A 26,396-nucleotide genomic window follows, 5' to 3' on the forward strand; every position below is an offset into this window, starting at 1 on the left:
TAACAGATTTTCCCCGATTTATTCTGTTAAGGCTTTTGGTTCAGCAGTGTAATGTAAGTGTAAACATTGTTATAAAAGTACTGTACTTCAGCCAGTTGTTGAGACTTCAACTTTTCAACATAAATGCAACTGATTTCAGCTTTTTGGCTTGCCAGCAATTAATATATCAGGCCTTTCCCACTGATGTTCCCATTTCTGCATGAAATCTCACTAGACCTGGCAAATACATGGTCACAGTCCACAGTTCTTCAGTAGACATTTGCTTCTGAACAAGGCCTAGGAAAGGGCCCTATCCCACTGCCTAGTAACTGTCCCGTTACATGGGATAAGCTGAAAGAGGAGGAAAGAAGCTATAGATTTAGCAACAGTCAATTTATATGTATAGATACATTTTTTTTTTTGCAAATTCCTACAGTATAAATAGACACACAATGGAGTCTTTTATCATTTCGAATGCAGGTATGACTTACAATGGTAGCAGTAGTTGTGCGCCCTCAAGTTTTTTCCAACTTACATTGCCCCTGAACATAAGTCAAATGTTATTAGAGCAACTGAGTATCCCCCCATCCACCACACTGTCTCACCTTACCAACATTGAAACCTGCATCTCTCACTCTTAATAGTGTTATTTTAATTGCATGTTAAGAAAAGCTCCACCAGGGTGGAGTACAAAGTAGGCACAGAGGTACAAAATGTGTGTTTAAAAGATTGCTTGGTAATGTTATTCTTTCGGCCAACAATTCTCAGAATCCAACTGGCCATGCAAGCTGCAGTTTCTGGGAGATGTAAGCTAAAACGTAGCTTTACCAAGCTCTGTTACAGAGGCCAGGTCAAGCCTCATACCTTCACAAATTTTACAGATGAAAGCTGGGACACATGTGCCCAAGCAGCAGCAGAGTATGGTCAAAATGGCAAAAGCTATTCATGAAGAAGAACACACAAACTAGGTAGGCTACAGCAGTTAGCCTTTGTCTTTGCCTACTGGGAAGGATAAGACTCTTTCCGTTCATCACCTGTCTCTTCTGCTTAATTTATTGAATACAAACTAATTTTTCTACTGTGAACTGAGTTTGCAGCAACTGAAGTAAGCTGAGGACAAAGGAGGGGAGTGGGAGGAGGAGGAAGAGAGGGAAACTGGGACATTTTGAAAACAGCTGAAAAAGAATGGCAGAGGATTAATTGGCATTGCCCCTGCCAGATCAGGGCAATTGGAAAGTATGTAGCTTTATGCTCTTTAGAAGGGTGTAATAATAATGTAATCAACTGTGGATGGAAAAAATATTTTACACAAAGCAAATGGAAGCAGAAGAACATTATAGTTGATTGCTTTATTGATACTGTATTACAAATGAAAAGTACAATAGGTGCAGAATCCGGGCAGTTTGAGTCTTGCATATTGAGTGCACACAAGTGAAATATTTCAAGATACATCCCATTTCCCCCCCTTCCCATCCCACCCCACCATATAAAACTTGAGCAGACAATAATACAAACAATGAAACACACATACACACACAAATCCAAAAACAAAGGTTTTTTTTTCCAAAACAACAAATACAATTCTTCCCTTCATTTAGTGCAGAGGCAGCTAGGTCTATCACCAAAAAGACTGAGCCTTTGCAATCAGGCAGGATGAAATGGATGAAGCTTGTTATGGGACAGTTAAGATGGTGGAACCAGTTTTGGGAACCATGTTCCATCCCACCCAGTACTTGTGGCTTTGAACTAGATGGGTGGAAGAAATCAGACCAGGATGGAATCCAGCAATGTTTTTGTATCTGTTTTTTTTTTAAGTGGGTTTGCCCCACCCTACCAACAACAACACCCCCCCCCCAAAAAAAAAACACAAAAAAGAAAAAAACCTTAGTTTGTAAACTAGAAATGCCCTAAGAATCAGTTGTGCTACACCAGTAAAGGTAATTTACACCTAAATCCTGGTGAGTTGTGCTCAGTTTTCTATTGTAAAGTCAGCCACCCTCCCTCTCTCTTCTGCTGCTTTTTGACAGGGGTTGAGCTCTACAATTACTTTTATGTTTAACAAGGAAACCTTGCCAAATGCATTACGGTCACTGCAAAAGAAGGTCTGAGGATAGCTTGATCTCAACCACTGTTTCCCTAAGTACAGAATGTGCAAGGTCTACTGGGCCAATCTGAAATATTATCAAATTAATATTTCCAAGGCACCTAGGTGATCTGAATAATAGAGCATTTCCCTTGGCATAGTTATCAAACATCTCAGTGCTAGAACATATTTCTTCCAGCTATCTCAGCATTCGTTTTGCATAAACCAGGCAACCTAGATCAAATATAATTAAAATCACTTTAAAGAGGCTTGCCCCCAAAAATGCATGCATAGGACCAAGGCCTTAACAGTGAATGTCAACCTAGAAAGGAAAGCCAAACAGCCAAGGTACTCTCCAGCATAACTGTTTTGATCAGATTTAGAAGTTTTCTTGCCCAGACTTATAACCTTGGAATTTTGACTTTAATTAAATTTGGCTTTGTCTCCATATTTTATTTTTTTTCCCCCAAAGGTATGGGCGAAATAAAAGAAAAAAAAAATCTACCTCCATCTGGCACTAAAGTAAATGACTGTAACAAGGGAAGGGGATTCCAATAACCACTCTGAACTGTGTTCTTCTAAACAGCTAGAGAGGTATTGAACCAACTTCCAAGGTGTAAATGTTTGAAAGCCAGGTAGCATATATACCTTCTCAGTGGACCCCTTTCTATCCCCCCAACCCACTGGCTACTAAAACATTCCCCCAGTTGACAAGCACTTTAGGAGTATTTAACTTTATGAACATTCCACTGACTTAGACCAATATTCCACAAGCTCAAAATAAAGCACACACTTTTAACTTCTTAGGGATCCAGTTCTCTTAAGAATATTATAAAACTGAGCTCCCAGACTATAGACAATTTCCCATTCCTTTCATTACTGTTATGCTGCAAAAAGAAAGTGATCCCTCTTTTTACCTTAAAGTATATATACAGTGAGAGGAAATGATAAAGAAACCTTGATACTTACAGGTGAAGCATATTTTATTATGCATTACTATTTTTAAAAAGGGGGGACCTTTTCGTAAAGATTTTCTAGGGAAGCTTTTGTTTTGTAAACATTAACTTTTAATCTCCTTTTGCCGGTTGCTCTTTTTTCTCCCCTCAATCTTGTTTCATAGGCCAATTTAATTTTTCCCTTCCTTAATGAAACCTGGTGGGGTTTAATTGTTGTGTTCTGCAGTGCCATGGAAAATAAAACCCTCAAAGGCTTCATGGCTCAAGATTGCAAGATACAAATTTTAAAAACTGATAACAGAGACAAAAAAAAACAACCTCTACCCTTCCATTTAAAAAAAAAGAATACAATTCAAGTAATTTTTATGTTCTTTAAAAATGTACAGCTATATATAAGGCAAAGCAAGTACAGATCCAATTAGATGTCCCCCCCCCCTTTTTTTTTTTTTTTTACTAAGCAGCTGAGTATATATGCTAGGGATATGGATTTCCCAGTTTTTTAATTGATAGATGAATTTTAAAAACTTTTTTTTATTTTTAAAAACCTTTGGCGCACCTCTCCAATCAAGTCTTGGTTATCAAACAAAGGAACTGGTTGGTTAATTTCCCTATTCTGATGCATCAAGTTAGATTCTGGTTTTGCACCACAAGGGAAGCGGGAAGCAAGAAGGAAGAGGGACCAACTTCTTCAGATATGTTACATTTCCTTGGTCCTTCAATCTGCTGTCAAACACCAAACTGTACATTCCCTCCTTGCTGGAGCAGAAAGAAGGAAAACTTGATGTTTTCAAGCATGTTATCTGTTATTGCTGCCAATCAATGGGATGCTCAAGGAAGTCCCCAGGAGGACTGGATCTTCCCCAAGAAGCTAAAGAAGCAGCAGGATATAGAGAGGGGGGTCAGTTTTGTGAACTACCCATTTGGACAATAATTTTTGATTGAAAAATAGCTATCAGATCAGAGAAAAGGTGGAAGAGGGAGACAGGGGTTAAAAATGACAAACCTAATAAAAGGAGGGTGCTCCTCATGCTGCAAAGGCCAATGAGTGCTCTATGTACAGTGAATTGTTCCATGAAATCCAATGGGATTACTCACAAAGCACATGCTTCTGCCTTTGCAGTAGGCATATTCTAGGTTCAGGATATCAAAGACTGAGTGAAGGATGTTAGGAAGACAGTTTCTGGATCTACAATGCATATAGATGTATTTGTGTTTCTGCATGTGCATGCATTTTATGTATATGAGTGAAAGGCAATTAGCTCATATGGTCATGACCAAGCTATATTTTAGAAGAGAAAAAAAAAAAAAAAGAACACACTTATCACACTTTCCTAAAACGAAAAGCTAAAAATTTCAAGTTCAGTTTTCGAGATCTTGTCCTTCCCATCCCTCCCTCTTGTAATTTTCTGGATTCATTTCCCCCATCCAACTTACATTAGCACCATAACAACATTTAAACATTACAATCCCGCTTCAGTTAACTACACATACACAAAAATGGTCCCATTAAAAATAGTGCTTTTTTTCTGCCAAACAAAAAAGTTATATATAATATATATTTTATATAATTCAACTAAATCTGTGGCAAATGTGCAATGCAGACGCCTCCTCCATTAAAGTGAACCTATGTTCACTCGGTCTCTGTCTCTCTCTCACTTCATCGGTGATTTTTAAAAAGGTGCAAGTACATTTGGAACTGTGTAATTAAAAATAAGGTAGTGGGCTTTGTCATTTCTTTCTCCGGCTTTTAAAAACGTGCAAAGAAATATAATAAAAAAAGAACCCCTCAAAACACATACTGTAGACTAACTGGGACTTTTCAAACAATATAATGGGATGGAAACAAGGCCAAAATTTAAAACTCTTAGATGTCACACATCCCTTTCACTTTTATTGTCAATGTAGACACAAATTGGGATTCTCTCAGTGTCATTTATCTTCTCTTGCTCTGTCTTCATTGTTTGACATATGGACTACAAGGCAGTGGCCCAATATTATATAGTTCAAGTGCCTTACCTGTCCCTTTTAAGTAAAGGCAAAAAAAATATTGGGCAGGATAAGAACAAACCAAGAGATCTTTTTTTAAAAAAATAATAAAGACAATGCCACAGAAATGCTGATGCTGATGTTGCCACCGCCGACGCTGTAATCCCATTCTATGCCAGTTGTTTGGTGTTAACGGTGCCCTCTTTCTTTTGCTCTTCAGTATAAAGGGCACTTGCCCTCCCCCGTCTCTACCTTGGTTTTGGAGAGAGAAAAGGGTGGGGCCAGGACTGGGAAAGATTTCCCATGAGACTGGAAAAATAATAATAATAATATTAATAATAATATTAAGAATCCATTTTGCAAATTGTTCATCACAGTTCACTTCTGGCTGCCTGATGTTTCTGAGGTGGTTTGCACAACAAGAGGCTTCTGAGTAGGCAAGACTATCAAGGGACGATGGATCTTAGATTCCTCAGATTCTTGGAGTCCTTCAGCCTGCCATCGATATCTGTGGGCACGATGGATGTTGGGGACTCCTCTCTGCAGGCGCTGTGAGCTCTTTTTCTGCCATATGTCATATTTGGAGTACTTGGGGTGAGAGGGTTTCTGAAAGGTATCCTGGAGGAAACGGTGGAAGGAAGAAAAGGAGTGATTCAACAGGTTGAGGACAATGAAATAAAGTTATTGCTTGGTTGAAATTCACCAAAACAAAACCTTAACTTTGCTGTAACATCAAATGATTAATTAAAACAAACAAACCAGCTTGTGGGCAGCTTGGTCTTGTCTCCATTTGTGTCTCAGAGAAAGACCAGCCCATTAGCACCTTAAAGTCTAACAAATTTACTACAGCATAAGCTTCCATTATAGCACTTTCCCTCAAATAACATGGGTTATGAAACCCAGCTCGGCCATGTAAACTCAGTGGGTGACTTTGGGCAAGTCACACTCTTTCAGCCTCAGAGGATGGCAATGGCAAACCTCCTCTGAAGACACTTGCCAAAAAAATCCCAGGACAGGTTCACTTTAGGCTCACCATAAGTCAGAACCAATTTAAAGGCACACAACAACAAACAATCCATGAAATCTCACGCCACTATAAATTTGTTAGGATTTAAACTACCATGGGATTCTCTGCTGTTTATTACTCACCCCATTACTCAGATAGTATCTCCACTTACCTTGTTTAGTGCTGGTAAGACTACAAGAGATGTTGAAGAGAGGTCCCGCTCTGATTTGACAGATTTTGCACAGTAGGTTTCCAAGAGATTAAGATCACAGCTCCGGAAGCAACACTCCTCCACTATGCCACGGTTGTGTCTTCCTCTGTTTCTGCCCACAGGCCTACCTGTCATTGGAGAAATACTTTCAAGTTATGAGGAGGCACTTTTAAAAAACTTTTTAGCATGAAATACATCTTAATTACTTAAGATAGCTGGGGGAGGAGGAAGAGAAAGATTACAGCTCCCAGATTCCCGAAAATTGGCACTGGGGGCCCCTCTGTCCAGAGTTTTATGCTCTGGAGCTGCCATGGCTTGACGTGATGTGAGCCAAACATAGATGGGCCACCAGGTGACACCCCACTGTTCTGTTTGCCTGTCCCCCCTCAGTGCACTCATTGGCCAAGCAGCTCCCAGCAAGACCTATTATAGTTGCTTCTGCTGAGGTTGGAATGGGGCACCCCACCATGTGATCAACAAGGAGAATTTTTTATTAAACTGGGTTAATGGCTTAAATAAGTGGATTCACTGTGTGTGTCATCAGGACTCATTGCACTGGATAAATGGTTAGTGTGTGTGGGGGGGTTGGGGCAGTAGAGATTATCACATGGAGTAAAGGACAGATCCCTCCCATCCTTACTCTATCTTTATATCGCACAAGGATTATCAGATACGTCTGTCCTTATCCTGTCCTTCAGTCGTCCTTATTACACAATTGCAGTAAGATTATCTGACAACGTCGTGCTTATCCTATCCTTCTCCTGTTACTGAAGTGGTATGGCCCTATCACTGTGTATAACAGAAACTTCCGGTAATATAATGACAGGGCCACTGAAGGGAGAAGGACAGGATAAGCATGGATGCAATAAGGACGGGAGTGATCCCTTCTTACCCAGTGTGATAATCTTCAGTGTAGACAAGCCCTGGGAGTTGTAATCCATTTCCCCTTCCCAAACTGCTGTTTTTGATTTGTTGAGAAGTCTAAGGTTCCAGTTACTAATAACTATTTATGATTTATCACTAGTATCACTAGTCTTGAGCCAATCTTGTTAGACTACATCATCTTAGCCCTGCTTCAGCCTTTAAGTGCCTATACACTGCACAGGTGAGAAAGCCATGAATGTTCCTCCTGACACAATAGGCCACTGTGAAAAGAAAATATTAGACACAGAACTTGTTTGGGGATGGATGTTTGTTTCTATATATCCCACATTTCCCCCAGCAAGGTAAGATTTAAAGAATTGGTAGCTCTTATGACTTCTGCTTCTTACAGCTGCTGACAAGTAGTTTCTAGGTCAAGATTCCATTATAAAATTCAATAATTAAATAAATGAAGAGATCCGACTGGCTAAAATATTATATACCCTTCTATACTAAGCAGGTCCTTTTTCCTCAGAAGGAAGAGCCCAAGCAAACAAGAGTATTCCAAATTGGAAGTTATTGTACCTCCAAACAAAATGATTAAAAACAGTGTATTTCTAGTTTAATGATTAAAAACAGTGTATTTCTAGAGTCCAAAGTGGTGGCTTTGATTAGCCTAAGCATTCAACCCAGCAAGCAGTGTATGCACAATCAGGCTGGTGATTTTCCCAATGACTTTGCCAATGAAGCAAGAGTCATATACAGACAAACAGATTTGGCTGCTATCTAAAGAAGGTGGGATGGCAAAGACAGACAGTAGTAGAGGCACACAACACAGATCACTTTCAGGTGATTAAGGGACAGCACATATATTGGGTAGCCAATGAAAAAGAGAACAGGGCTCCTGGACCATTAGGCATTGGGTGTAAATGAGAATTTCAGCAGGTATAGCCTGAGATGATGAAAAAGATGGTGAAATCTTCTCTTCAACACAAAGGTCACAGGTCCAGAAGCCCTGACCAATTTTTCACGTGGCCACATTACTTGTAAACTAGTTCAATAATCTTTGTAATGAATGGGGAAAATATTAAATTTCCTAAAAGTAAGATGTGGAGATACAGCAATTCTATATTTATAAAATAGATAAAATATGGCATTCGCTAAGAAAAAGGAAAATATATGAAAGTCAAGGAAAAATAATAATAAGACAGATATTGGTGGGAAGGAAGTCAGTATGAAAGATATGAAAGAAGAGGTATGATTTGAAGACAGCTTATGGAATAAGAAGAATGGAGAAAATATAGTGAAAAATAATCTTTATGATAATTTATAAGTAATCAGAGGTAATCATCCTCATATTGCAGACAGGCACAAGTGGGATGATGAATTCATGGATGAGAAACATCCTTCTTTGGAACATTTTAAACAGAGGCTGGATGACCATATGTCAGGGATGCTGTGATTATGTGTTCCTGCATGGCAGGGGGGTTGGACTGGATGGTCCTTGAGGTCTCTTCCAACTCTATCATTCTATGCTCTCCAGATGCTTTTCATTACAGCTCCCAGAATCCCTTACTATGGACCATGGTAGATGGAGGTGATAGGAGTTGCAGACCAAAGAGTCTAGAGGACTAAAGGCTCCCCCAGCCTGCCTTAAAGCTACCGGGTGGATGAGAAGAGATCTGAATTAGAGATGGCTTGGTTCAAAGGTCACATGACTGGTTTTCACCAGAAAATAGTTTGGGTACCCTCTGAATTCCTGCAATCATTACATTACATCATCTCCTTTTGGATACATTTTATTTGTTATTAAGAAGAGTTTTCTCCTCAAGCATTGCCTATTGTGGGCCCTTGCAGAAAACCTTAGTCAGTGCTCAGGCCTTCATAGTCCCAGCAGTAAGCTACATCAGATACAATCAGTCCATATAGTCAGGTAATCTTTTGAATTTCTCAAATAAAGGGTCATGTTCAATTACGTGTACAGACTTTAGATCCTACACCTTCCACATGTGCATGCACACAGAGCAAATAGCAAGGCATGTGGACACAGCAGCTAGAAAATGATTTCTGCTAGAACCCAAGTTCTCCTTTCCTAATGAATTTCCTTTTTCTTCTTCCCTATAATGGGAATGGCAACTAGCTTGTGCTGTTTATAATAATGTCTGAGGTCACAGTGTCAATCAACATGTGGACACTGAAGAAGGAGTGTGTATGTCTGCATTACTGAAAGAGGGAGAGGGAGAGGAGGAGGGAGGGGGGAAATGCATGCTGTAGAATATAGGAAGTTGTGCACCACACTTCTGGATAATTATAAGATACTCCAAAGTCTGTGCCCCTTTCCCTCACACACCCCTAACCACCACTTCTGTCTGATCAATCAAGCACCAAGTCAAGCGGAAGAAGACTCTGGGTGTAAACAATCCTCCCTCTCCCCCTGTCAGAGGAATGTGGGCACCAACAAGAGAGCCTTTGTCAGATGGCTGGGCAGCAGCAGCCATTGTTCCAAACCCCTCCCCCCAAAATAGTTTTTCTTCCCCCCCCCCCCTTTTTTCCTAGTATGATTCTGATGGATGCAGAAATTGAGAGAGAGAGAGAGAGAGAGAGAGAATGTGCTTTGTCAGCATAAGTGGCTGGAAAGAGCTAAATTCTTATCAGCTGTTGGAAAGGAAGAAACCGGAGCTGTTGTTTACAGAAGACAGCCTTTTCTCTCTCCTTTCTCCTCTTCTCCATCTTTTCCTACTCCATGAAGGGAAGAGTCAAGTCTCATTTATCTATGTTTCAGAGGATGGGTGTTGTTGTTTTTTCTAATTTTGTTTATCTTTTTGAAATCATCTCAGTGGGAATAAAGTTTTTCAAATATTGGTCACTATCCTATATGCATGCAAATGCCTAGCACTGTCTTTGATCTTTAGCCTATGGCTGTTGTTGATATAAAAACAACAGAAAATGTTATTTGTGTAGCATCACTGTTAACACCACCAAAGTGGCTTTATCAACCATTTTTTGAAAGTGTTGATAAGAGATGGGGTGGGGGGGGGGGCTGAACTGAGTTTGTTGTTAAATTTCCTACACAGTAGCATTTTCAGTGAGATGTCTCCATTTTTTTCAGTTCAGCCACCAGGTTTTCCCACCCACTACCAAATAAGAAATAGCCCTTGAAACATCAGATAACCACTGCTCTAAGGCTTAGCAGAAAGTCTGACTTCAATAGGGCTATGATGAATTGTCCCAGCTCAGGTCCTGACCTTTAATGGTTTGGGACCAAGGTGTAGATTAAAGAGCCTAAAAAGCAACTTCCTCACTTTAAAAAAATGTTTTCAGAAGAGACTTAAGACCACCTACAACATGGAAAACAGCACTAAAGCATATAGGAATGCCAGACCTGACATGACAATTAACTGCACAGCCTTCTACTCTACATAGAAGACACTTCCTTTCTGGTTATGGAAGAAAAAGTATGGGATTTTCTTGCATACTAAACTGAAAAATTCTATGCTGCTCTTGTATTTTCTTATGCATGCAGTTCATAGAGCAGAATTCTGTAACTTCTTGTGCCCCTTGCCAAAGTGGCTTGTAATTTCAGTGGTGATTATTAAAGTCAATAATATGAATGATACTCTACTAGTTAGGGTTCTATTCTAGAACTCATTTTCAGTCCCAGGGCTCCATCTTGGGTCATATGAAACAAATGGGGAATGTCTCTGAAAATATGTAAAACTCATGTCCCACAACACTGCGTAAATACAGCACATCTTGGAACCATGGTTTAGGGGACAAGCCCTCCAGAGAAAAGGGTTCACATTTTAAAGATGCTTTGATCTCAGACATCTCTTTTCAGAAATCAAACTTCTGGCTTCAGTTCATGTACTTATAAGATGCAATGCTAATGATGATCCCCTTTCGACCCTGTGATAATTGTCCCTGATTTCTAACCAATTGTGTCTGCTATTGTATCCAATAAATTCCATAAGATCAAGATTTCCACATTTATTAAAAAATGTTTGAACTGCCTATATGTTAGTAAAAGACCATTGGTTTACAGTGTATTTGGGTAAATTAGTATCACTTTCAGTTTTACATCAAAAACAAATTATCCCCCATAAGTTATGAGGACAAAAGTAATTAATATGATACATTGATGTTCGAAGTTGTGAGCTATTATATACTGGAAGTCTACTACTGTTGTCCTTCTGGTGTGGGGCCAGATATCTTATGAACTAGTAGATAATTCATTAGTAAGCAGCTGAAGCTGAGAAAGGGTCTTGTCATCCACTAACAAAATTTCTGTCTTCTTAAATATTTCTCACTACAAAACCGAACAGTGCTTTTATATAAACAGGTTTTCAAGGATAGCAGTAGAGACTCTATTTTACTAAGCAGAGAGTAAAGTATACACTCAGCATTTACCTATTATCAGATTTTAGATTTATGGGTAGAAGACTTTAATGCAAGCTTGCAAACAATTCTGATCTGCCTGTAAACCACTGGTTGAATCATGGTAATTTGTATCTACTTTGTCATTCCAAAGTTAAATTGTGTTAAATATTTACATATTGTGTTAATTCAATACTGCTTGGTATTTCATCTTCCATTATATCGGTGGAAGATGAAATACCAAGCAATACTGAATTAGCAGGTGGACTTGGAAAAGTTATTCTTTTGAACTACAGCTCCCAGAATCCCCCTGCCAGTATGGCTAGTGAACAATGCTGGGAGCTATAGCACAAAGAAGCAAATTTTCCTTGCCATCCTATGTGCTGGGAAATTTAAATCTCCCCCTGCTTTTGAGAGGACTAGAATTTGATTTATTCCAGATTGTGCACGAACACGATGGCCTAGATAAACCAGCAAAAATGAGTATTTCAAAATTAAGCTTCCAAATTGTGTTGCACTGTACATCACCTTTACTGAATTAGATTAAATTAAGATGTATTTCTCAGATAAGAATACATAATCAGGGCATCTTTCAGGAGTACTGTAGCTATGTATTCCTGCATTGTAAGGGGCTGGATGAGATGGTCTCTGACACTCTTTCCAACTCTAACATGCTATGATTCTATGCTGTCTAGGGAATATTTTGCTTGGTTACAGAGACATAGTAACACTATGTCTATGCCCCCCCCCCCCCGGCATATCATATATTTCTCTGCTTTCTGAATGTATAGGTACTGAATATGTATTAATCAAATTATGGTGAATTGTGTACTCTTTGACTTTGGTCAAATTCAAGGAAGTCATTACCATTTGTGCTACCCAGTGTAAGCACTAGATGGGGATATAATTGCTTCCTGCTTTTACACATATGAGTCATAACAATTAGTATGAGCACAAGGCCAACCACAGGATAAAAAATAATAAAATATTTTTATTTATATCCCGTTCTTTGTGAAAACAATCAAAGCGGCTTGGCTGCACAGTCTTATGTGTCCGATCAGAAGTAATTCACACTGAGCTCAGAGAAGCTTAGTTCCAGGTGACTGGTATATACGACTGGTATACGACTGTGGTCTTACATTTTCATTTACCCAATTCTGAGGGTTAGAAATTCTAAGAAATTCTATATTATGAGTAGACCTCTCTTGTTCTAAGCTTGTTTGACAATAAAAAAAATGGGAGGTAAACATTTTGAGCAAGGAAATCTGATTTTAGCCCCTGACTAACTACAACTTCAGAGATTCTGCTTTAGCTCAGCCACTGCACCACCCTGCAGCAACCTGAAGATAACAGTAGTCTACCCTATAAGGCTGCTATGGGGAATATTGAAATGTTGTTTCATATACAAGTTTTAAAGCTTAAAATACACAAAATAAATGCTAGGTTTTATTATTACTGGGTGAATCTCTCCCCTTTCCTCCCAGAAACGCATGCATTTTTCCTTCTAGAAACAACACAGTATATTATTCTCTCCAGGTGCAAGACAATACTTACTGAAGTAAAAACCCCTGTCCCCACAGACAAATTGCAGGGTGTCCACCAGCTCGCCACCACAGAGAGTTTCTGCAGGGCCATGTGCAGAGACAGAATCAACAGTGTATGCCAGGAAGGTGAGTGCAAGTAGCAGTATCCGCCTGGAGATGCACATCTTCTGCGCCTACAAGACAAGATTCAAAAAGAATTTTAAAATATGTGGTGTCTTTTTTCCTGTTTAGACAACTATGAAAACATAAGATGGGATATGTAAGCAAAGTAGAAGGCTCAGAATAACCCAAGATAATAGTCTCCAAACTGGTGGATGAAATGAATTGCCACCACACTGGCCACCTCAGTAGGAGTGGGCTTGGCCACTACTGTTTATAGTATATGGGATGTCTGGAAACTACATACAGATCAGGTATCAAAGGCAAGATAGACAGCCACTGGCTTTATATACCAAGGTCCATGATGGTTAAATCATACCTATTCCTAGCCATATTCTAATTTCTAAAATATTACTCCAATGCCTAGAGTAGGGTGTTCCTAGTTTTGGATATTGGTGGACTATCGTTCCTAGAATCCCTGACTGTTGGCTCTGATGGATGGAGCTTCTGGGAATGGATGTCTGCCAGCATCAGAGAACCCAGATTTGGGAATCATGGGAATCATGAAATTAAAAATGGTTTGGTTCCACCTAAAAGGTGAGAAGTGTGAATGGACAAACAGTGACACAATTTTCTTTTCCTTCAACCAGTACTTAGAAATTCATCACATCTAAGATCTGTTAATATTAATAAGTTCATCTTCAACAAAATTTGTTGACAGAATTGCTGGAGATATAGTCAACTAAGATGGCACAAATAATAAGTGTACCTACAGTACACAATTATCACTTTGATGCTTCTTTGAGCTGCCATGTTTCCATCTCAAGGAACCATGCAATTTTTAGTTTCATGATATACATAGAATTCTCTGCCAGAGAATTCTAATGCTGGAATCTGGGATCCACTAAACAATTCTAAGCAACCCATAAAATGTGAGATTCCATATAATTGAGCCATGGCAATTGAAGCAGCATCAAGTAATAAATAAATGTGCAATGCAGAAACACTCCATCTTTCTAAAGCAAGAAACAATATACTTTTCATGCACATTTATCATGGTAGGCATCATCTAACTAGGGGCACCCCTTTAAGTATCTAAGAAAAAGGAAAATGCATCTTGTACGATTGTGTTTGCCAGCTGCAGTTTTTCTAAGTATGGTGTCTGTGCATGTGTGTGGTGTATATGTAGATTTATAGACAAGGTTTAAAATCTGTTGCATGACCGATATGGATCACCTTCTTAATTCATTAATCTTGTTTGGTCTGAACTAATAATTGATTACATATTGCAGCCTTGGGCCCCCTACTGGGAGAAGGGTGGGATACTAAAATAAATAAATAAATAAATAAATAAATAAATAAATAAATAAAGTCTAGATTATTGTTGCTAATAGATTTAAATCGACCATAACACTGTTTTAAAAGTAAGGGTTACAACTTCTGTGGAAGGCTGGCTAATATATAGTTGTCACAACAGCACAAAGCAGACAGGGTGACCTTTTGTAGAGTTGGAATGAATTCCACCCATGATCTAGTTCAATCTATTCTTGGCTTAGCCCCAAGCTTTCTAATATGACCCTAGACAGAGTCCAAGGCCAACTTTCTATCCATTAATCCATACTACTGATCCTGGATCACCAGCTTTCCAGTAATTTATAGTATGTTCAGTCTCCAGTGGTAGAAGCAACCTGACTTTCTAAGTCAGCTAGTAGTTCCGCAAAACCAGGTGTGTTGGGGGGAAGGCTATACCAGGCAGGAAAAGTATACCAAATATCCAAAAACACTTTGGTTTCAGCCTTAAAACAAGTCCAAGTTGGACTTGAACCAACTGTTGTTTCAGAATAGTCAACCAAAATTTCTTGCATACCCAGCACCATATGTCATAAGATGCAGCAGAAAACATACACAGAGCATACAAATCCATTCTGTTAATGCATCAACCTGTAATCATGAACATGTGAATGGAAGTACCATTTTTGCTCAAGTATTACAAGTTTTAGGATCACAGTCAAATTAGTTTGAAGAACACACTATTGATGATTATTTTGGTAAAATGTATAGGTTTGAACTACCAAACTGCTCTGTTTTAATTCTTGGAAGTTTACATTTTGGGTTAGCACCATGGCCTCTAACAGCAAAAGCAAGAAACAACAACAATTCAGGAACAATATCTTTCCAATATATTGTTTTAGCATTTTGTTGTGTTGTCAGATATTGGAATTCCCCTCTCCCTTTATGGTTTCTCACTAATGACTATTAGATTTTAAACCCTACAACAATAGGGCTGCCCCACAACATTTTGCAGACAGATACATCAAATGATACCCATAACCCCAAAGTTATTGTGCTCAGTATCTAAAGCCAATCCAAATCATTTTCACATTTGTAGTTTTCTGTCTACCTGGCAGCAAAACTAAAATAAACTAATAATTAACCATTTGTTTCCTTTTCATAAATCCCAAATCTGCTGCCTCACTCTGCTTCAGGATAGGGCCAGGCCTCTTTAACCCAGATTGGCCAGAATCTAACAAGAGAACTGCTTCCATCAGCGGAATTATGAGGTGAATGATTTCCTGCAGTTGACTGAAGATTTCTCCTGTATGCACCCTGTAAAACACCCACTCCAGAGGGATGAGATTTTCCTGATTTTCCAAAGGGAGGAGGTGCCAGCGCGACACTCTGGGTTTACATCTTTGAAAATTTCAAAATCCCCCATTGGCTAAGAGGTAGACTAGACATGTCCACAATCAGAATCACCTGCATTTATTTAATTTTAAGTGCTTATAACAGCTATGGCACTGGATAGGGAGAATTTTGATGGCAGCATGGGGGAGGTGATGTATCACTCACTCTTCTGCTGCAGTTTTCCTCTGATTGAAAGTCTTGTCCTTATTTGCCCTGTAGGACAAAATGTACATATTCTTAAGGAACTACAGATAGAGCCTAGCTTTTGGGGACAACCACAGCCTGAAAATATTGCTTTTCCATATTTTCATGGCAATTTTGCCTGAATCCAAACCCCTGCAAATAATGATGGTGGGGATGTACAAATGGTTCATCATGGATAAGAAGCAATATCATAGCCATATTTCCCATCTGCTTTACCTGAAACTCCTGTGAACATCATGGTTCACAAGTCATCTATACTACTGAAGCTGGACAGAGACAAAACATTTTCCAGGTGGTGCCAAAGATCTTAGCAAGCTAGAATTAATACTCCAGTATTGCCTTTACACTTCCTGTGCTGCATCAATCATACTATAGAGGTAACAGGATTATTGCTGAGCTACTTGTACAATCAAAATTCAAGCTTGTAGGCAGCAGCAGTGTGCAGATTCAGCATCTTACAACCTTTGTCAAATAGGCTTAAAGACAACTGTCCATCCCAATCCCCAATTAATGTCTGCCTTATGGACAAGCCTCAGATAGCTAACTTAACCACTGTCATCAACCCTGGTCATAGACAGTTTCTCAAAAGAGATTGCATAATTTTTATGTTTGACAAGCTCTGACTAAATAATCATGTTTGTCTATTTTTCAAGAGGCCTCAAATCTGGGAATGTGTGTCTTAGTCTCAGAAGTTCTTGGAATCCCCCCCCCTCCACTGATAAGATCTACTCCTCTACCTGCTCCAGAAATATCTTCCTCCCCCAATCACGACCCTGTGGAGTCTCTGCAACAGTCAATGATGTGGCTGTTCAAAAAGCCTTTTTCTGCCAACAATCCAAACAGATAGAAGCACACACAGAGAGGGAGACACAGACACCTCATCCACAGAACAGCAGTATTTTGCCATTTCTATAAAAAAAATAAACAAACAATTCAATAGAATTCTGAACATCTCCCATCTTCTCAAGTGAAAGTGCTTAATGTGGAGAGATGTGACATCAAATTTTTCCTTATCTACCTCTGGAAGTAGAAGCCAATGGCTTCTTTTTCAAAAAGGAGAAAGAAGAGGAGGACGAAAAACAATAATAACAACAGCCAATGAGTGCTTGGGTAGTTCTGTAAAAGCTTTTCCCAACCTGACACACTCCAGGTGTTTTGGACTACAGCTCCCATCAGCTGGAACCAACACCATGATCAGGTATGATGTGAGTTGTAATCAAAACATCTGGAGGTCATCAGAACACTGTTCAAGACCAGAGCACATAACTGGTTCTCATCCTATCACTTATTCCATTTATTCCAGCCCACTGCTGAACAGATCTCCTACCCAAGCCAATACAAAGGTAGTTTCAGAGAGAGAGAGAGAGAGAGAGAGAGAGAGAGAGAGAGAGAGAGAGAGAGAAGGAAACACTTATTTAATAATAATAATAAAATAATAAACGTTTTATTTATATTTCCTGCTTCTCCCAAGATCGAAGCGGGATTCCAACAAAATATAAAACAGAGAACAGTATAAACATTTACAATTAAGATATAATTACCATAATATAAAATAGTTTGTTAAAACAATCTATAAAAATATTATCGATCTAGCAACATACAATATCAATCATAACATAATTTGGGCTTGATTTAATTTCTATAATATATATTTTATAACGAATTGCAAGGGTATGCCAATTGAAAAAAGTAGGTTTTTAGCTTCTTCTTAAAAATTTCTAATGTAGGGATACGCCATATCTCCTCTGGGAGATTATTTCAATATGAAGGGGCCATAACCGAAAATGATCTTTGATGGGTTGATTTTAATCTTACTCTGGGGAGCTCTAGTAAAAGCTTCCCTGTAGTTCTAAGAGTGCGGGGCAGATTGTGTAGGGAGAGGCATTCCTTCAGGTAACTTGGGCCCAAGCCATGTAGGGCTTTAAAGGTAATGACCAACACTTTGTATTGGGCCCGGAAGCTAATTGGCAGCCAGTGGAGAGATTTTAGTACTGGTGTTATGTGATCTTGCCTTGAAGATCCAGTGACCAGTCTGGCTGCAGCATTTTGAACTAACGGAAGCTTCCGGACTTGGTACAAAGGTAGCCCCATGTAGAGCGCATTACAGAAATCCAAACGAGAGGTTACCAAAGCGTGTACTACTGTTTCAAGGTCCTTTTGGTCCAGACAGGGACATAGCTGGCATATCAGCCGAAGCTGATACCAAGCACTCTTGGCCATCGCGTCCACCTGGGATGATAACTGTAGAGATGAGTCCAAGAGTACTCCCAGACTATGAACTTTGTCCTTTAGGGGGAGTGTGACCCCGTCCAGGACTGGGTGACAAATTTCTCTGTTCGGACTTGGGGTACCTATCAAGAGTATCTCTGTTTTCTCTGGATTCAGCTTGAGTTTGTTTTCCCTCATCCAGCCCATTACTGACTCCAGGCAGGCATCCAGAGGAGAGATGCCTTCCTTAGTCACTGTATCAGTCGGCGACATGGAGGGATAGATCTGGGTGTCATCAGCGTACTGATAACACTGAGCTCCATGTTTCCGGATGATCTGTCCTAGCGGCTTCATGTAAATGTTAAATAGCATGGGGGACAGGATGGCACCCTAAGGGACGCCCGATGTCAGCTCCCTTTTACGGGAGCAGCTGTCCCCCAGCCTCACCATCTGGAACCGACCTGAGAGGTAGGACCGGAGCCACTGGAGCGCAGTGCCACCGATACCCAACTCTCTCAGGCGTTCCAGAAGGATACCATGGTCGATGGTATCGAAGGCCAGTAATAGTGATATAATTAGATGCTCCTCCACTCTGTGGTGCAAAAAACAAAACAAACACACATCAGTTTTCTGAGACTAAAAATGCATACAGTTGTAAAGCCAAGCATATGTCATGCTCTCTAGCACCTTCCATACAACACTGCTTCCCTCCCCTCCCTCAAAGGGCAAGGAAGAAAAGGAATGTTCACTTACATTATTTTTTTGCTGGTGGGTTGAGACAGGAAGACCATTTTGGAAGCATCCTGCAATAAATGCTGTGCAAAGGGAATGATGGTATGTACACTGTAACCTAAACCAACACCCAAATGGATGCCTGTGTGAACCAGGGCACAATCCAACCCTGTGATCTGTCTTCTCCACTTAAATACTGCCTTTTCAGTGGCAATGTTCACCTTGAGGTGTCTCTCCTCCCCCCCCCCCTCTACTTTTGCTTTACAGTCAACGTAATAGGAAACCAACTAGAGAAAAGCAAGGTAGGAAAAATGCTTGTTTACTACCTAGGGCTGACCTCCATGCTCTCTCTCATCCTCAGATGAATCTTCTGCAAACAACCAAACAAGCTTGCATCTTTGTATTGACCACACTGGAGGCTAGAAACAATGGGGCAGGAGAGATAAGAAAATCCTAGTAGCCATGGGGCCTACCTGCAGCCAGTCAGTGTACCATTCTCAAAATATAGCATACATAATGGCCCTAAGGACTCTCTCCAGCTCCTGTCCTGCCCTCCAAGGCTACCTCCACAGCTGTTCTGGAAATTTCAAGGAACTTCAATTACTTTATCAGTCCCATGTATGTCCCAACTTTCCTTCAATGAGTTTAGGGGGGGAAGGGGTACATGGCTCTTCTTCTCCACACTTTAACCTCACAACATTCATGTAAAGTAGGCCATAGGGAGGGCACTGACTAGCCTAAGCTGCAAGTTTTTCATGGTTTACTGGGTGGGGATTTGAACCTGAATATTCCAACTCCCAGTCTAACACTCTAACCACAATGTCTCTAAGTATAACAGGAGGGGAAAGTGCCAGAGATGGTTGATATTTTCATGGCAATGGTTCAGCAATTTGGATAGCTCTTTTTAAGTTTGGGCTAAAACTCAGAGAGGATTCATCATCCTATTGACATGAAATGACCATCCACAACTCAAAAGTACTGGAATGTCATGATAATCAGTTTAATGAAAGCTCATTTTTATGGTGATTTGCCTAAGCCTGTCACATGTTTGAGAGATTTCTACATTGTAGATTTGTTGTATACCTGCACACATGTAAGCCATCAGCTGTTGGGACTGATGAAAGGTAAAATTAAACCTATGCAAGTTGTCTCATTCACCTTATTAGGTAGGACTGTCATTCAGGAAAGCTGAGGGATGTTTCAGCACTTCACAGATATAAATAATCCCCATAAATATCTGTACCTCTGGAAAACTCAAGATCCCCCATAAATTGTACTTGTGCATAAATGGAGTCTGCCTGTGAGTTAGATATGGCCAGGTATACTGCATATCCCTTTGTTTTCAAAAGGAAAGAAGGAAAAACAAATTGCAGATTGATATGGCGATAAGCCTTAACACTAGCTTTTCTGAATGTGGTATCCTTCCAGACAATGACCATGCTGGATGTAGGTGACTGATGTTACAGTCCAATACATCTGGAAGACAATCATACTGCAGAGGTTTTTTTAAAAATAGTGCTGAGTTGCCTGTGCAATACACAATACATTCATCTTGCGTCTAGATGATGCTGTTTTGACTACACAAGGACAAACTCTCTCTTATTCTCCCCCTGCAGGAAATAACTTTTTTGTGTTATAGGCTCTCTGGCAACAATCATGACAATAATACCAAATGCAAGGCAACAAGTGCAAAAATTAATAATAAATTATTAATTGCCTTGATTCCTTGTTAGAGTATGTAGTGCTGAAAGGCTTACAACATAGTCCACAGTAGCATAATGATCGATTTTGATGTGTAGACCTAATAATGAAGTCTTTAAAAATAACACTCTTAGGGAGACTCTAAAATAAAGTAAGTTATGTTTATATCTGTCCGGTTGTCTGTTTATCTATCTGTCATCATCTCCAGCAAGAACAGGTCTTTTGTAAAGCTGATGGGTCTTAACTGCACATAGTCACCCTCAGAGTACTTTGGACTGCAACAACACATTGTTGCTAAAAAGAGAGAAACAGCTGTTGTTACTACCATTTCCCTGTGGGGATTACAGTCCTACTGTGGAGTATTGCAGTAAACCCAGAAGGAATGGGGAGAATGTGTGTGTGCATGGCAATTATGTCAGGGTCTCTGCTAATCAGAAAGTCATAAGGCATGTGTGTGTGTCCCCCCTCTTTCAGGTCATCCGATGGCATACATGGACAGACAGCCTATTTCGCCTGTCATTCATATCTCAATTTTAAAAACTGTTTAGTGTCCAAAAAATCCAGAGCTGGGAAACAGCTTCTTAAAACAGGCATCCATTCTTCTTTCTTGCCTAGTAAAGAATGCCTCTTCTGTATGGTGCTCTAATGCATGAGGATTAAAATAATAGGAAAAGAACTATTGTTTTATATGCAAATCCACATCTAGAACCTGCAGACCACAAAAGCCAAATGATTTTTAAAGCTTCTTGGAGCAACTAACTTACATTTCCCTAATTAAGTAATAGCTCAGCTAGCAAGTTTTGTAAACTTAATTGAAAGATTGACTGAGGGAGTTGCTAAAAGACCTTGATAAAATGACAGAAGAGGAAAGCCTGTTTTCTTTCTTTCTTTCTTTTTGTTTCCAGATGTTTAAAATGCTGCCTCTAACTTGGAAAGGCTCAGTACCAAGACAACATCCTTGAAATAGATGCTTCTTCGAGTCTAAGCTGATTCAGAATTGGAACAGCATCAAATAGGGTTGTGTCTACAGCACTTTCATTCAGATCTATGTAGCTTGATCTTTCACTGTCTGGCTCATCCACAGCTTGGGAAAATTGCTTTTCCAAGTGCCAAATATGTTGCTTAGGGATCCTAGAAGCTGTCAGGTGAAAAAGTAACTTTTTCAATCTCTGCTCATTCCACATACACAAACATGGGCATGCACACAGGGGTACAATGTAGAAACAAAGCTGAATGCCACTGGTCTGTTTTGTCATTATTTGAGACATTTTTTCTATCCTTTGCTTTTAACAGCATCTTCAAATATCAAGTCTTGTTTTATACATCTAGCATTCAAAGGATTTTACTAGCAGAACCATCTAAATGGGATGTGGTGGGGGGATAGGGATGAAAGAGCAGTGGCAACAAAAGGCTCTCATGTCAGTGTGGTAGTAAATCTACTCTGGGACTTAATCCAAACTTTAAAGAAGCTACCCAAGGTAATGAAATTATTTGGAGGACAAGGTTCAACACCTGGATATCTACTTTAAAGTCTGGATTAACACTCAGAGAAGATTCATCACCCACTGGTAAGGAAGCTACCAGTGGCCACAAAGAAAGAAGGGGCTATAGTTGTGTTTATTTATCCCATCAAGGTGTAAGTGCATTGCATGAACATCCATGGTCAGCCCAGAAAAAAAAAATACTGTATATTTTAAAAAAGGAAACAATATTGCTTAACTTTCTAATACAATCCAGCAGACACAAGGAAAAGGAGACTTAAAAGTCAGTCTTCAGAAAGCTGACTGATCACTTTTAATTCCTCAAGTTAACAACGTGTTCTTTAGTGTCCTTCCAGATCTGTTTCCAAATCCTGAAGTATGAATATCTCAGTTGCAAATAAAGAAGTTGGTACTAGTGTGTGATTCTTTCCTAAAGTGCCAACATTTGAATTTGCTGTATTTCCTGAGAATGCCCCATAACCTAGCAGCCTCATATCAGGACAAAATATATTTTAATACCATCTGCCTGTTCCAAAGCATCTTGTTTCACAACCTCCTCCTCACTGTGTACAGCTGATGAAGCAGGCTGTTGCCGCAATAAATCAGTTAGTATACGCTGCCACATTACTATTAAAACAACAACAACAACATGAATTTAAAAGAGACAAAGACATGGCAAAGCATTAGTCAGCTTTCTGCTCTCAGCAGGCAATGTCTCTGTTATACCCCTTCCACTGAGAGGTTAAGAAAACCTCCACACCATAAAGAGCTGGTGCTTTTAGCTACAAAAAGATGGTTCCATAAAAACAGTCCCATTCATCTCCTTGGGCTGCTGTAGATCACTCAGCAGGTTAAACAGAGTTATTATAGCAAATGACCTTCTGTGGAAACCACAGGTAAACAACTTTTCACTTTAAAGAAAGTGACTGAGCAAGCAACAAGTTTTGCCAGAAGCGAGGTTCCAGTTGCACATCCCTCCATCAAAAGATTTGGCAACCGTAAAAGCATTCCTTGTTTCCTGCCTCCCCATAAGCAGGAAAGCCTCTGCTATCTTGCCTTGATACAACCTTTTCCTAGGAGAGGCAGCCTAGGAGTCTCTTTCAAGAGAGAAGGAAGAAACAAACAACTTTTCCTGCGGCTGGCAAACGCTAGCAAGCACTGAAGTAGTGTGCCAGTTGTAAATATCCCTGGACAGCCCAGGGTGCCAGCCTACTGTGCCTGTCTGTAGCATCATTCCCTTCTCTCCAAACAAGTGCCTCAGTTTTAAAGACCCCCCCCCCCATTCTTTCTTAAACCCTCAGCATTCATAGCCAGACCAATTTAGAATCCAGTGAACGTACTACTGGCTGAAAGCACTTCAGACACATCTGCTGGTACACTTATGTTCAACTCCACTCTCCTCGTGTGCCCCAAATCCCTCCCGCTCAGCAGAGTGCTAAAACCTTTCCAAGTTTTTCAAAACAATCCCTCTTGGGGGAAAGCACTTGGACAAAGCAAGGGGAAAAATAATAATAAAATATCCATGCAAAGTAGAAGGCCCTGTGCAAACCGTTAACTCTCCCTCAGTTTCTGGCTTCATTTTCTTGCCTCCCACCTCTTTCTCTGAGTTTTCCTAACATGCTGTAGGTTTTGCTTTTGTTTTTTGTTTTTTGCAAAAGAAGTGGATTTAATAACCACAGGAACGGTGCGTTCTTTGCACAAAGTCTAACAGTCTTTGGAACTTCTCGCCTCTCTCCAAAAGCAGCTGGAGAAAAGTGGGCAACAGCTCTGCGATGATAATAATAATAACGAAAAGTCCCTTCCAGCAACCAGTACATGACCTTGCATGTCCTTAGGCAGAGACAGGGGCAACGTTGATACCCAAATCCAGTGGGGGACTTATGGCACCTTCATCTCCGTAGGCTTCCCATGTAGGAAATAGCAAGAGCAAGTACTGTACATTTCTACAGTGCTTTACAAAGACCCTCTGCTGAGCTCACATTTGGTTCTCTACTGAATACACCACAGGGAAGATTCCCTGGCAACTACCAACTGTTCTGCCTTCAAACCTATTGCTGCCATTAAGACCTTTCCAAGAGCTACCCAGAGGTGGAGAATTCACAGACTGAGCCATGTTAGTCTGTAGAAGCAGTACGTAGGGAGATCTTGGAGCATCTTTGAGACTCGCGGAAAGAAAGAAGTTGGCAGCATGAGCTTTTGGAGACTTCAAGCTCATGCTGCCAATTTCTTTCTTTCCGTGAGTCTCAAAGGCGGTACAAGATCTCTCTACCTAGAGGAGGGGTGTGTGTGTGTGTGTGTGTGTGTGTGTGTTTCCAGCTCTGCTTAGAGAACTCAGAAGCAAGACACCCTTTCCAAAAGCAGCCGTGACTTCTGGCCAGCGCCTCCATTCATACACTCTGAGGCATGCTGCACTTAGACTTGCCTTTTGGACCAGGGCTGGGCTCTAAGGGGCCACTTGCCCCTTGCCCTTTACAGACGGTCTGACAACACCTGAGCCCTGGAAGATTTCTCTCTCTCTCTCTCTCTCTCTCTCTCTCAAGCCCCTGCCTCCTTGGACTGGGGGAGCCAGCACCTCTGCCCGGTCTCTGTCCCGCGCCTAGTACAGCCTCAACCTGCAAAAAGCTGCCGACAGCCGGGCAAGAAGTCCCCGGGAGGCTCCTCTGACCCATCCCTCGGGGGCCCTCTAGTGTCACAATCCCAGAACTGCAAAGAGAGCCCCCCTCCACTTTCCACAAGGGGAAAGTCAGGATAATAATAATAATAATAATAATAATAATAATAATAATAATAATAATAATAATAGTCAAGTGAGGAGGAGGAAAGCCCTGGCTCCCTTGCCCTCAGAGCACCCTTCCCTTGAAGTGGCCTCACAAAGAGTGGAGGGGGGAAGGTGGGCAGAAAAACAAGCCTGAACGTGGAGGGGGTCCTGCCTGGCTCTGGGCGCGGAGAGGGCTGGAAGCTGTGCCCCTCTCTGAGGGCAGCCGAGCCACTCCAGGAACTTCGCGGGGGCTTGGGCAGGAGCAGCGGGCTCCCCAAGTCCTCCGCCGGACTTCTCTCTCTCCCTGGGACCCCCGAGCTTTGCCCCACTCCTCCTGGCTCCTTCTCCTCCTCGCCCAGAGCCCAGCGCGTCCTTCGGTGAACTCCAGAGCGCGCCAGGAGGGCAGGAAGGAGAAGGAGGAGAAGGAGAAGAGAGCCTGTCCAGAGGCACCGGAGACCCCCCGCAGCTTCAGCCAGGCAAAGATCGACGTGTCCGAGGAAGAGGAGGGCCAGGATGCTGAGGATGCTCCACTGACCAGCCACTCTTCCTCCTTCTTCTCCTTCCCTTTCCATCTCCTCCTCCTCCACCTTCCTCTTCTTCACCTTCTTTTTTCTTCCCCTTCTACCTCCACCTTCTCCTCCTCCACCACCACCACCGTCCTCTTTTTCTCCTCCTTCCTTCTCCTTCCAGCTCCAACTCTACCTTCTTCTCCTTCCACCTCCACCTTCCACCTCCTCCTCTACTCTGCCTGGCCTCCCGCTTGCTTGAAGTCTGGGTCCCCCCCGCGCTCCGCTCACCTTGGAAGCGCCAGAGGGGCTCTCCACTTCTTGCGGGCAGATTTGGAGCCAGGCGGCGTGGCTGCTGGGACATCCACCCAGGTGCTGCTCCTCCTGCTGCTGCTTCTGCTCTCCTCTGGCCATGGTGCCTTCTGCTCTGGCTGGAGGGCTGCTCGGACCTGGGGCAGGCAAAGTCCCTTGGAAGAGGGCCGGACGTCTAAAACCCCAACACCACTAGCCCCCTTTGGAAGGGTCTCCTTGGCTTGGCTTCCGCTGCCTTGGGGCCGGGGCTGCTGCTGCTGCTGCTGGGGCTTAGTCCTCTCTGGGAGCAGCTCGAGTTTCAATGAACTGTTCCACAAGTGAGGAGACAGACCGAGAGCGTTCCCGGTTCCTTCTTTTATACACCCATCCAATGGGCATGCTCCATTTTTCAACCATCAAGGTAACTCAGCCAATAAAATTGCAGAGGTTATCTAACCCCTCTCCTTCTGGCCCCCCTCTCCCTGAACCTCCTCCCTTTTTGACAACAGCAACAACAAAAAAGGTCTCTCCTGAGACTCCCCTTTGGAGGAGCGGAGGGGAGGGGGCTGGGACAAGGTGGCATGGGATGGGGATATTGTTCCATCCAGAAAATCTCCCCCCCTCCTCCCCAATACACATAAGCAAAGAGAGGGGGTGTGGTGGGTTTATTCTTTTCTTAAGCTTGTGCTTCAGGAATAGGACAAAACCATCTGCGATCCTGTAAAGACCAT

General features: G+C 41.3%; 1 protein-coding gene across 3 annotated transcripts; it reads right to left on the reverse strand.

Annotated features, from left to right (window-relative positions):
* Positions 1-1,309: 1,309 nt before the first annotated feature.
* Positions 1,310-26,396, reverse strand: IGF2 (insulin like growth factor 2). 3 transcript variants are annotated; one of them, XM_089520995.1, is made up of 4 exons: positions 25,666-26,396; positions 13,011-13,173; positions 6,183-6,349; positions 1,310-5,622 (listed from the first exon to the last, which is right to left on the reverse strand). In XM_089520995.1, exons 1-4 carry the CDS (start codon positions 25,786-25,788, stop codon positions 5,383-5,385), a joined length of 693 nt encoding a protein of 230 aa, XP_089377121.1. In that variant the 5' UTR covers positions 25,789-26,396; the 3' UTR covers positions 1,310-5,382. The 3 variants fall into 3 exon arrangements, with proteins under 3 accessions (XP_089377121.1, XP_089377122.1, XP_089377123.1); XM_089520996.1 differs by lacking the exon at positions 25,666-26,396 and adding an exon at positions 18,950-19,016; XM_089520997.1 differs by lacking the exon at positions 25,666-26,396 and adding an exon at positions 16,726-16,743.

The sequence above is a fragment of the Sceloporus occidentalis genome, unplaced genomic scaffold, assembly GCF_023333645.1.
Source record: "Sceloporus occidentalis isolate IW3139 unplaced genomic scaffold, rSceOcc1.0.p SCAF_4, whole genome shotgun sequence".
Classification (NCBI taxonomy): domain Eukaryota; kingdom Metazoa; phylum Chordata; class Lepidosauria; order Squamata; family Phrynosomatidae; genus Sceloporus; species Sceloporus occidentalis.

What these genes read in the sequence shown, in the direction of transcription:
- IGF2 (XM_089520995.1), bottom strand. Translation starts at nt 25,788, where the DNA reads ATGGCCAGAGGAGAGCAGAAGCAGCAGCAGGAGGAGCAGCACCTGGGT. An exon ending in GCCCCTCTGGCGCTTCCAAG is followed by an intron (nt 13,174 to 25,665) that starts GTGAGCGGAGCG and finishes CTTGTCTTGTAG; the next exon opens with GCGCAGAAGATGTGCATCTC. An exon ending in GGACAGGGGTTTTTACTTCA is followed by an intron (nt 6,350 to 13,010) that starts GTAAGTATTGTC and finishes CTCCAATGACAG; the next exon opens with GTAGGCCTGTGGGCAGAAAC.